This window comes from Galendromus occidentalis, unplaced genomic scaffold (genome assembly GCF_000255335.2).
Source record: "Galendromus occidentalis unplaced genomic scaffold, Mocc_1.1 scf7180000077488, whole genome shotgun sequence".
Taxonomy (NCBI): domain Eukaryota; kingdom Metazoa; phylum Arthropoda; class Arachnida; order Mesostigmata; family Phytoseiidae; genus Galendromus; species Galendromus occidentalis.
Window position 1 is genome coordinate 391173 of NW_003805476.1, and position 12424 is coordinate 403596.

Genomic DNA, 12424 nt, shown 5'->3' on the forward strand with positions numbered 1-12424 from the left:
GAGGGCGAGCACTTTCTCATGAGCGAGCCCGTCGGTCTCTTTTCGAGAGGCGGGTAGTCTCATAATTATTCGGGAGGTGACGGCAATAACTACAATTTTCGATTGATACGACGAAATCATGCAAAATTCGAGGCATGATGCAGCAATTATTATCACCGAGTGTGCAGATATTTACGTTGCCCGAAAAGGACAAGAGAAGACATACGGACCTTTGCTCCAGACGATGGATTCGATTGGGTATCCAGTAACCCGGCAATGGAGAACGACGTCTTTCCCGGCGACAGCTGACGTGTTCGCCATCGGTCGAATCGCGAGATTTCCGTGCACGTTAACGCGATCCGAAAAAAGCACTGAGCCGGCGCTGTTAGTAGCCTCGCAAGTCCACATTCCGCTATCCTCGACCTGCGCCCGACTGATGTTCACGTAACTGACGACCGAGCGACTGTCGCCCGGAACTCCGAACGAGTTGATAGGGAATCTCCCTCGATTTGGGAATATTTGATCTCCGTCGAGAAACCAATTCAGTGACGGAGCAGGGGAGCCTGTTGCACTGCATTTGAGCGTGACGGCTTCAGCTACTTTCAAGGTGACGCTTTTGAAGCTCTCGACGATGACCGGGGCCGAATCTAGGATGAAGAGAATTTCGAGTCAGAGTCGTTCTCCGCAGCGATAGCTCGAAAACGAGCGCGTGCTCATACGAACTGGTTCGAAACCTCAATCAGACCGATGATACCCCTGAATAACTTCATTACGGCTGGCCTGAAGGCCTCTGACGAACCTCCGAGGGTGAGCTGCGCAGTTCCTTGGGCGGTCGCGCCCTGATTGTCCGTCACTAGACACTGATACATGCCGCCGTCGTGGCGCTGTATCGAGTTGATGTGGAGAATTCGATTATTCGATAGAAATTCAAAACGCTCGCTCGATGGGATGGGCTGTCCGTCCTTGAGCCACTGGATGACCTCGACGTGGTTTTCGCTCACTGAGCAATTGAGCACCGCGCTCTTCCCGATGTGAACCGTCAGAACATGAGGCACAAGAGCCACTCGGAGAGGAGCTGAAACCGACAATGAAGAACCATTGAGGACGGAAAAAAAACGGGGACCCGCGTTCAGTTAGTACAGAGGAGGTTCCGAGCTCCAGCCAGATGGATAACTCTGCATTGTTAGAAGGGAGCCCTGAAAAGATTGTTCAGTCCAGCTCGGGAGACTAATGTCTCCGAGAGGAATCTCCCATTTGCCGACAGCATACAATGTATTATTCACGCTCGCATATGCGTCCTCTACGGGAAGCGAACGACGATGACACCGCGCATTGCTGGGGAGGACCAAGAGGTTTCTGGAAGGAGGAACACACGCACGCACGCACATATGAACACACAGACGCTTCAGAAGAGAGCGGACACAGGGGGGAACAAATGGCCGCGGCGGTGACCGTGAGGGGCGACGCGGGGGACTAAGCGAGTTAGCGCCGCCCGCCGCGCCGTCGCGATCCGCCAGTGGCGTCTGCAATCGCAATCTCGCATTACCAGCTCCGTCGGCAAGACAGTGCGCTGTTCGTTGTTAAACAACTATTATCCGGAATCTGAATTTTCTCGCACAGCACAATTCTCGGAGGTCCCGACTCGGCCCGGAGCAGTTGCTGCAACTCGGCTGACACGGAATCGGTTAAAACTGATTGCCGCTCGGAGCCATATTCCTCTCCCCGTTTCTCTTTACGCGGCTGCCGCTCCCGGGAAGAGAGCGCAACGCATTACGCGCGAGAATGGTTCGACTTAGAATGGCATTAGAATCGCGGGGATCGGCAACATAATTGCGATATCCCGAACGATTCCCGGATAATTGGAGTGGGGCATCTTCGTGCGGACTCGAGGGGAATAGGAGAATCGTCCCACGGAACGCATACGTGCGCAGGCGAGCATTTGGATAGCAACACGGCGGTGAGGGGCGCATTCGCTTTCTCCATCACACGTGCTGCTCGGAGATTTCTCGCTGGAGGAGTCTCTCAAGAATAAGGATAAGAATTCAAGGCTGTTTTCCACAAGAGTAAATCATCGACGTCCGGATTTTGTCACGCTTGAGATGAATTCCACAGAATGATAAAAAGAAGACGTCAATGACGAGGATATGATCAGGCACAGATCTGGCGGAATTCTCGATTCTTACCGGTAACCTGGAGACTGGTGAAAGCACGCTCCTCGCCCACCGGATTGCTGACAATGCAGACGTACTTGCCGGCGTCGCTCGAACGAACCTTCTGTAGCAAGAGCGAGCCTCCCTTGAGAAGATATCGATGACTCGGAAGGGTGGTGAGACTCTCGCCCATTGCCTTGTACCACCTGTATTCGACAAGGAAGTGAGGAGTTAATTCTTCCAGAAGTGAGTCCTTCCCGGCGTTTTTTCTGAAGTGATCGGGTGACTGGCGCTTTGCGTATTTCTTGCGAAAAATAGAGCTTCACTGGTTCTGCTTGTTGCGCAGTCTTCGCGAACGCTTCTCTCGTTAACCCTCGGAGAACATGTTGCCTTCTCTCCCCGAAGGTATCCCTTTCTCCTTTGTGCCTTCATATGCATTCATACGCGGAGACCGAGTCACAGCCCTGAGACTGCTTGTTGAGTCAAAAACAAACAGGTGTGAACTTTTCTTATGAATAAATTTCTCCGACAACAGCCACATGTAGGTGTGCAGTCTTTCTATTTCCATGCGGCCCTGCCTGTTGCTGCATCTGCTGCAGTGACTGATGACGACTTCCACTCGGCAGAGAAGGAGAAGATTTTGCGGACGGGAAAGAAACGCGAGAAAAATCATCAAGCGGGGTTTTACCCGGAACTCCGGGTCGAACATCCTTCCGGAGGCTTATCCGTCGGAACTTCTGGTAAAGAATTTCTTGGCCGCTTCATTTTTCCGAAAACAGGGACTGAGCGATACTCACGCGTACTTGGGCGCCGGGAAAGCTTGGGCCGCACAAGGGAGCTCGAGATCTTCGCCTGCGCTCGCTATCACAGCTCCTTTGATATCTGTCATTTTCGGAGGCACGTTGATCTTGAGATCCGTGACGATCAATCGTCCATAAGAGCTCAGTTTTGTTTCACCTGTCAGTAGGTGCTTGGTTACGCATCGAAAGTTTGTCAGCCCATCCGATGTCTGGACGTTGCGCACGTGGAGCTCGCCCGTCGAGAAAATACTGTAGCGGCCATCTGCAAGAAGGTGCGTTGCCTATTATTGCGATATTATATCATGTACATCTGTAATCTCCAAAGGCAGCAGCGGAGCTCGTCCTCTGTGGCGGACCAGAGGCTCTACGTGGCTATCTTTCTTCTTTCCCTGGATTTTAATTTTGTGTCCCGGGCTTTCCTGAACGGCTTGCCTTTCGTCGTTATCTTCCCCTCAGCCAGACTTGGAGCTGAACTCCATCGAACGAGGAGCATTCCGTATCTGGTGAGAGCCCCGATCCCGCTGAGCATCACCGAGGAAGGGAGGTTTCGAGCAGGACCTCTGGACTCACATACCTAACTGAGCAGAGATTCGTTCAATTCTATTGAGGTTACGGGATGCGAATCAGAGGGAATTCCGGTTGTAGCGAAGCTATCGTCTCGATCGAAGAACCCCAAAATTCTTCAGTACGTATATGGGAATGCATCTATCTGCTCGGTTAGCGTGCGCAGCTAAATGATCCCATTGAGCACGCGGGATCGAGTGCAGAGACGGAGTCGCGTTGTCTCATTCCCCTCCGAAGAGTTTCACAGCGAGACTCAGATAGTTTGTGATGACATGCTTGGGAATCCATTCCTTCCCGGGTCCACAAATCTGGAAGATGATATGTTCTCTCGGCTCTCTCTCCCCACCCCACTGGTGACCACATGGATCCGTCTCGCAGAGTGTCTCCTGCTGCCAGAGTCGGCTTCACTCTCCACCGTCTGACCAAATCAGTAATCAATGTCAGCATGATCGATCATTTCAGTGACGTAAAAAGTTTTCCCAGAGCTTTTCTTTTTATCAATGCTTTGACTACAACCTTAGACATATCGTATCGGTTGAGTCCGACGGCCATAGAGGGAGATTGAGTTATCGTTCGGGTTTCAGAGGATTGTAGTCGACTCTTTAGCATCGGCTGCTCACTCTCACCCGTATCGCCATTGATAACTCAGTCAGACAATCGGCTACGATCCTCCGAAAGTTTCCCCGCAACCTTCGCGAGAGCCTCTGCCTATTCAGTCTCCCAGGAACCGGTCCACGATAATCTACTCAGAATAATATCAGGGCTCAGGGTTACCGACTACTCCCGGAGGGTCTCCGTGGGCGGACCAGGCGGCCGGACGATTCCATTCGACGCGTCTCGAGGAGAGCGCTTTGTACGTGTGCTTAATTCAACGTGATATGTCCCGTCCCGAGCAAAAACTCAGTGGACTGAGAACTGTTTTGATCACTCACCATTATCGATGGGTTGCACTTTTGGAGAAGTTGGAGGCTTCGCTTGCCATCCGGTTACGACGATATAGTCCCGAACAAATGAGGGCACATGACATCGTAGCACAGCCGTGTTCCCAGCTATCGTGAATTCGTCGTACACTTGCACTTCGAAGTATTGCTCGACAACTGGAACGAAACGCCGTTGGTGAGTTAATGACCCGAGGAAAGTAATTTTTCCTCACCGTTCCCCTCCCCCTCCCCTGCTGTGTTCAGCACCCTGAATACGCCGATGGAGTGCCATTCGACGATGTCGATATGCCATTGCGACCGACGTGAATTCAAGGGTAATCCTTGCGCCATATGAAGGAATGCGGACACCTAGATTCAACGCGTTGTGTAATGTCCCGGTTATCCACGGATTCAGGCTAGACCGCGGAACCGAGATGAGGATGAAGAAAGGAGAACGCAATAGGTTGGCAGTATGCCATAGATGGATGAATTGGTCGCAAAGCAAGGAGTTCCCATCTGAGACCCATCAGCACGTCATCGAGGTAACGCTCGAAATCCGGGATCGTCCGGGGTGTGCTGCTCTGAAAGCGTATCCGTGAGTTCGACGTTCGACCTTCCACCTTGAGGTGAGCTCCGCTGGCGCACAGCCGCTGAAGATACTTTCGTCAAGAGGTCGAAAGTGAAAGGGGAAGAAAAAGAAGAGGGAAGCCTGAACGCCTACAAGTTGACACCTGCCATCCATCACTGGCAAGCCCACAAATACCGCGCTTCGAACGGCACCCGACCTGAATAGAATCCTCCACACCTCCGCCACCCCTGGCGAGCAAGCTGAGCCGCCTGAGCCGAGGTTTCAACGGCGAAACCTCGGCGACAGAAAAGCCTAAAGTCAACAAGACGACGAAGTTTGCTTGCTTCGTCCGCGCTCACCCTACCCGCAGCAATCAATTCCCATTCGGCAGACGTCGGATGTTCTTCTGCTTGCGTCTCACTCGTCTACGGGAGTTTCCCAGCCGAGTGTGGCCGAGAGGATCGGTCGGTCCGGAGCCGCTAGTCTCAATGACTCCCATGGTGTTTCCTGTCGGCTCATCGTTTCTCGTTCCCCCTACTTGCGTCTTCTTTTTTTGTCTGTTTCTTTTTCGGGTGTCGCCAGTCAATCAGTCACTCGGTCAACAGGTCACTCAGCTGTCTCGGCTTTCGACGAGTTGTTCATCAATGGCGCGACGGAGCGTCACCCTCGACGGGCTCCAGCGCAGCGTTTTTGCCGCGAGATAGCCAGAGCAACTCTCTCCGCGAAAGAGACTCAATTTTCGAAATTTTCCCGGAGGGCCCCGGGCCCCGATAACTCATGGTCATTATTGGAAATCGAGCGGATTCGTGTCGAAAAGCGCCATGCGGAACTTCCAGCGTACAGTGACCTCGACTCAGCGGGGAAAGAGTGGAGTTGAGCGATACTCGTGAGACTCGAAGAAGTAAGTCGAGACGCCGCTTCTCCAGGACCTTACGGGACGGAGGTCTCGATTATTCAATTTTCAGATGATTGCTAGCTCCGTCTCCAGCCTCCCGGGAGCAGATGCCAATGCAAGCGGTGGAGCGGCTCAGGGCTAAGAAAACTTGCGACGGAATCTGGGCACGATTTCCCCACCGCCCCCTCCCCCCCTACCCGCGTGAGATAGGAGTTGCTATGCGCGAACTGGAGGCAATCTACAGTAGAGTGATTCGGTAATGGCAGCCTGCGCGTCAGCCGTTCGCAAGGCTACCGAGCGACTTGTGTGTTTGCGTCTCCGGATAGCCAAGCGGCTGTTCCGATGGGCAGATGGATGGATAGGAACATAGATAGATGGATAGCGGCTTCGGGGCAGGGCAATATCGATTTATTGATGACGAACATCTCGACCCCTCACTGCCGGACGGCGGACACATCGGGCCGGGAGTAGCGTTCTCAGCTGCTACCGCAATCCTTTCGCGCAAATACCAACAGACAATGGATGCTCCAGAACGATGCCTGACGGCGTCGCTGTGCGGGATTTCGCTTTCGCAGATCTCGCAGTGAAAAATATCGTTCTTTGTCAAACACTCCACGGAGTTCACTTCTCGGAGCAGATAGACCACCAGGGGCTCAGCGAGCTTTGCCCACCAGAGCGGAGCTTACGAAACACATCGGTCGGGGATAGTTGACACAATCTGTTGGCGATCTGTCAAACAGACAGAGGGAATGACAACGGGGACAACGTGCAAACAGCGCTCCTGTCGTCCTCGCACGAGAGAGGGAGCGAGCGATTGACCAAAGCCGCTCGGATGACCGTCGTTACAGTCGATCGAGGTTTCGACCAGAAACCGAAGAAACGAACACGGCCGGGAGAGACGATCACGCCACGTCAACGCCGATTCGTCCGCTACGAGGCTTTCGGAGTAGAGGTGCGTCGAATCATTCAGGACCAACGACTGCCGCAAAGCACGACATTTCTCCCGTACATCATTTCACTTCGGCGAGAGAGAACGACCGGATCGAACAGTTCGGTGGGCGGACTGGCTGGCGGGCTTACGCGCGACTGAGTGGGCAAAAGGGTACGCAAACGAGAATTTGAGGGAAAAGGTCCTCGTCGACTCCCGGGCCCGCGTACGATTGACTTCGCTCTCGTTTGTGGTGTTCCGATGAATGCGGTCCAGACGGTGGGGGAGAGGAAGGGGGGCGGAGATCGAAGGGAGAAGAAAGTTCGACTTGGACCCGGACTACCTGAATCAAAGGGAAGAACGAGCAAACAAACAAACGAGTGGAGCGAGTGAGTGAGTTGTGCGGCTCGCCGGGAAGGGACATCAAAAGCTTGTAAACGTCAGTTAAAGATGCGGCTCGCGGCCGAGAGAAACGCCCGTTCGGGAGGGCGAGAGAATGACGGTCCCGGTAAAGTCGTACATCGGACTGAGCGAGCTTGCACCAACTCAACCGCAAATTCAGCCATACATCCTCCCTGCCCCAAACACAAGCAGATCTCATTTTTCAAGTCGCCTCCTGGTCGCCGGGACAACTTCGACTACTGGTGAGAAACGAATACTGAGAGAGAGGACGACAGCGTGATCTGTTGGTCGGTCGGTCGCTCGCACGCCAAGCGGACAGGCGGCCCGTTTTGGGAAAAAGGAGCAAGAGCGGGAAATTGTGAGCGGGCGGGAGGGCTCTAGGAAGGAAGTGAAGAGATTTCAAACGAGCGACAACGACATGCGCTCGCGCTCCATAGAAGACCATCCCACGAACGATCGCGATCCGCCAAAATCGAAAGCACTTTACTTGAATCCGCGCACTTTTATCGGTGCCCCGAATGCTCGAACTGGTTTACTGACGAGCCGACTTCTCTCGGTTGCCTACTGAGATCCCACAGGAAGCTGTCAACATTTCAACAAAGAGAGGGAAAAATGCGTTTTTAAACTTATAATGAGGTTTTCTAAAGAATTCCGCAGACTTTTTCCCGCCGAGAGCAGGCGCGGGGTTTCGTCGGGAGCCAATAACAAAGAGCAACTTGGGGAGGAGCGAGAAAGTAAGATGAGCCACAGAAAGAAAGCAAACGGAATCAGGAATCGATGGACGGGTCGCAGTCGGAGGAGGGGGGGAGGCGAGGAGCAAAAGATAGCCGAGCTGGCTGGCCAGTCAGTCAGCCAGCCATCAAAATGAAATGGTGCTTTCATCGGGAAGGACTCGTCGAGAGGGACTGAGGACAAGAGCAGGGTCATAAAAATTGCATCATATTCGATTTTCATCAATCATCACCCCCACCGCTTGGTGCCGCCATCGCCGCTGCATTATTTGTAGCCAAGCGTCCCAGGAGCTGACTGGCTGGCTCGTTGCCACAATTTCTCAAGAACATGACACAGAGTTTTTAGTTCGGCACTCGCTGCTTCTTTCGTCTTCTCCCCCACGCCCTCCTATTCCGCCCAAACCTCACCGCCTCTGTTCCTGCCCACCCGCCAGCCAGCCAGCCCGTCGATGTTACTTTTTCTCTTCTCCTTTTTTTTTCCACACTGGAAGGTACTCGTTGCCGTTGTCGTTGGAGCTCCTCTCGTAATCATTCTCCTTCTCTGCGCCAAGCGAACGTCCGTCCGTCCAGCGAGCGTGTCGTTCCCCCTGTCCTTTACCCTAAACAACCACTACCGTCGTCAGCTCCACAACCACCACCACAACACAAGTTTCTTCTGCCTGAGAACCCTTTTTCCGTCTGCATGCTCCTATTCCGCTGGCGGGGTTTAACAGTTCGCTGATTCCGTTAATGTAAAGCAGGCTTTCCCGTTCTTTTTTCACATGTTTTCCTCCTTCCGCGAGGCTCCCCGAGCCAGCCTCAGTTTGAAATAGGAATCCGCCGCGGGAAATCGCCTTGCCCATGGCTACAACAAGCCAACCGGGCGACTCTCAGAACCGCCCGGCGAGTCCGGATGCAATCCTGATTCCCTCCCGCCTGGCGGATCCGCTTTGGATCCGCAACGCAGCTCCTTGATGATCGGGATAGACGGCGGAAATTCCATGCGAGTTCGAAACGAGACGGAAGGAGATGGGAGCGTTCCTTCGGACTCGACGCGATACTCACTTGCAGTGACGTGGATCACAGTGCTGGCGATCGAGCCGAAGATGTTTGAAGCTCGACAGCGATAAGCCACGTTATGGACATCGGGTCTGAATTGCACCGCTTGGAACGGAGGGAAGACAAGTGATCCGTTCGAAGTGACAATTGTCCGAAGCCGATCCACTGGAGAGACTTCCTGTTCAAATCCACTGGATGTCAGATAGAACCAACGGACGGAGGGTGGAGGCTGCCCACGCACTTGGCAGTCGAGAACGTGTCCCGTTGAATTTGAGAATTTCACCGACGCCGATGAAAACTCGCTCACTAGATGGGGTCCTAATACGTCGTTGTCTGATATGCTGCCGGACACCGCAACACCTGCAAGAAACAAACCAAAGGTGAATTATCGCTAGAACACCAACATTGAGAACCAGAAAGCGAACCGAGACGTGTCCCGGATCCTCTATTCCTTTGACGTCACCGACCCTCTTCACTCCCGACTTTGGGTTCAAGGCCCGCGCTCCACTTCACCTTTGTCCGATCCTCGGAATCAGGTTGAATTGAGTTCGCCGCGATCAGATAACTCGAAAAGCGAAATTCCTCGCGTTCTCCTCGACTGTCGTTTCCTCTGAATTGCTTTGAAGGGAGCGAACGGAAGGAGAGCGGAATTTCGCTACCAACCTCATTTAATGGTCTCTCGCCGCCAGCTGCTCTGCCGCCGCCGCCGCAATGGCCTGGTCGGTAGTAGGTCTGACGGTTCGTTGGCCGGCGGCCGATCGGTCCAACGGTAGGCAAGCACGGAGGCAGTGGTGGACGGGGTCGAGCTTTTTCCTAGGTTTGATAGCTGAACGCGCATAAGATATTGCGGCTCTACGGCTCCCGTCCAGCAGAGAGAGGCTGGGAGACCGCCGAAGAAAACCCGACCGTTGAACATTCGAACGGGTTGGGTGCGCTCCAGGGAGTAGATTTGATACCGCCGCGGCGAACGTTCCGGTTATCGCCGGCGCTCCCGAACAGATTCCCTCCTCGCCGGCTCCAAAACGAACACCCCGTGGCGGCGTTCGAGCTCCGACTAAGTGAACGAGGGAACAGACACTCACCGCGAGTCATCCGAACCGTCGAAAAACAAATGTTTGTCCGAATGACTCCTGTTTGTGCGGCGAATGACTGACTGGTTAGTTCGCCTCCTCGTTACGGGCTGCAACGTTCACACCACGCAGGCCGCTCTGGCGGGTGGGTGGCTTGGTTGTTGAATGGTGGGCTCGTTGGCCGAGCGCTGGGGTGGTGGTGGGTGGCTGTACATATGGGTGGGAGGGTGTTGGATGGCTCGGAGGGATGTTCGCTTGAATGTAGGGGAAAGACATGAAGATAAGGGAAGAGCAGATTGGGTAGACGGGTCCGGCGAGAGGATTTTGCTGAAGTCTCTTAACGAGCAGCAGCAGCAGCAACGCTAGAGAACTCGTTCGCCTGTTTGCCCGCCGACCGAACCCGGCTCTCCCTAAGTTGACAAACACAACATCCAACGCTGCTGATTGACCGGTCGGAGTTGGCCTAACAAATTACTTTCGGAGAGTCAGCTGACGTTATGTATTACATCGTATCCTGATAGGAGGATCGTCAGGGTCTGGATCCGCGAGCAAAGAACCAACGCCGCCTCCTATTGCAGTCATTTCGATCGGAACTGCACCGGTTCTCGACTTACGCCAGTGGAGGGGAAGGGGGAAGAGAGAAGGCGGGGTCGGATAGAAATATTCCCGTCAAAACCAGGCACCATCGCCGTTCCCCTCTTTTAGAAATAACCTGGGTAATCGAACTTTCACTCGATGGTTCTTCGGTGCGAAACTCATCAGAGGACAACAATCGGATCATTAATATGACACGTCTACGTCAAACGGAAGTTCAGGCCGGCGGACTACTTCTGTCAGACCGAAACTTTGCTCTCTGTTCCTCACTATCCACTGTTCTCCCTTTTCCAGATGCCAGCAGCGCCCAGCTATCGGCACTCCAGGGCAGCCAGCCAGCCAGCCTGCCAACAACTGCTCCTAGGAACAAATGCATCACGGCGTGACTATCGATGGAAGCTTTTTCTCTCGCACTCCGGTTCGCGCTGACAGCGACTTCCCTCCATGGACTGCTTGGACGGTGGAACGGATGATTTCGGCTCGAGTTCTCTTGCTTTCCGCTGTGCCGGCGCTGGCTCCGCCGCCGCGCCCCTGTTGTCACAGGTCATTTCACGGTCGGTCGCTGGAGTTCCCGACGGAGCCATTGTTCAAGAGGATCGCGTCGTTATTCGGTGCGGAATTTGGCTCTTTGTCAGCGAATTCTTCGGGAAATACCGACATACTGTCCGAATCCGCACCGTTCTCCTGGCCCGCCGACATTTCGGACTCCAATCCTCCGAGTTTCCCTCCTGGACCGTTGAATTTCCTCGGGAATTATTTTGGAGAATTTCGCGGTACTGAATGGATTATTCGGATCGGACGATGATGCTCATGGGATAATGTCGGCGCGGTGGCGTAGGGATTTCGATTCAATGAGATCAGGGTCTTAGAATATCGCAGTCCGATGGGACGGGGCATCTATGGAACGTGGGGTACGCAGACGCATCGGATATGAATCATTGTGATCAATGCGAAAATTGGTCCCTTGGTAGTTGAACTCTCCAACGACAGGATTCGGGACAGGCTCGAGCAGCGAGGAATCGAAGTCGAAGGCGGAACCACTCGAGAGCTCGCGGGAGTCCTTCGGACGCTTGAATGGAAGGAAGGAGTTTGTTGTGTCGTTTGAAAACACGAACGAGTTGATTCCTTTTCTCCTGTCGGTTTGAGACCCGCGCGCGCGGCTCCCTCGAATCCGAACTCTCTTAGTCGGTCCGTCTTCCCGTCCGTTCACTCGCCCACCCATCGGTCGGACTTGAGCCTCCTCGGAGTCCTTTCCTGGTTTAGCGTCGAGCTCCCTCTCTCATCCGAGGCCCCTAGAATCCACCGCAACGAGCAGGGGACACGAGCCGAATGAAACGCGCCTTGAATTCGAAAATCTCCTTGTTACAACAATTCCCAACTTTTGTCTCGTTTCCTTCCTCTCATACACATCCTCATCATTTCTCCGAGGCGGTAACTCATTCAGCGGGCTCTTCTGCTGCTCGGCTCACTCTCTCTCCCTCTCTCTCGTTTTCTCGCGGTAAACTCGTTCTCTCACAATCTGTCTCTTTGTACAGCGGCCGACGAGGGCGCACTTAATTCGCTCGCTGTCGAATGTTCGCTTCCGGCAACTTTTGCTTCTGCACGTCGCTCGGTGTGGCTTTCATTTTCAACGGTTTCCTTCCTGAGACCATCCATTCTTTCCTGGAAATCGGTACCAGGAGACCACCTCCTGCGCGGAAATGCAAGTGTGTAAGCCGGAGCGTCAAGCCATAAAGACAAAAAGTCGTTCAGGGCTAGTCGACTGTCGACAGTTGGAACGCGGAG

The 12424-nt window shown here is 53.8% G+C and overlaps 1 protein-coding gene across 1 annotated transcript in view; it reads right to left on the minus strand.

The window, feature by feature from the left end:
- The window catches only part of LOC100899086 (Down syndrome cell adhesion molecule-like protein Dscam2), a 34878-nt gene extending 23540 nt beyond the window's left edge, over positions 1–11338 (minus strand). Inside the window, exons 1-7 of the mRNA XM_029112273.1 lie at positions 11302–11338; positions 8982–9335; positions 4426–4590; positions 2927–3191; positions 2163–2335; positions 779–1054; positions 210–626 (exon numbers count right to left, since the gene is read on the minus strand). Coding sequence (XP_028968106.1) covers positions 210–626; positions 779–1054; positions 2163–2335; positions 2927–3191; positions 4426–4590; positions 8982–9335; positions 11302–11338 — 1687 coding nt within the window. The remainder of the gene's footprint in view (positions 1–209; positions 627–778; positions 1055–2162; positions 2336–2926; positions 3192–4425; positions 4591–8981; positions 9336–11301) is intronic.
- Positions 11339–12424: the final 1086 nt, after the last annotated feature.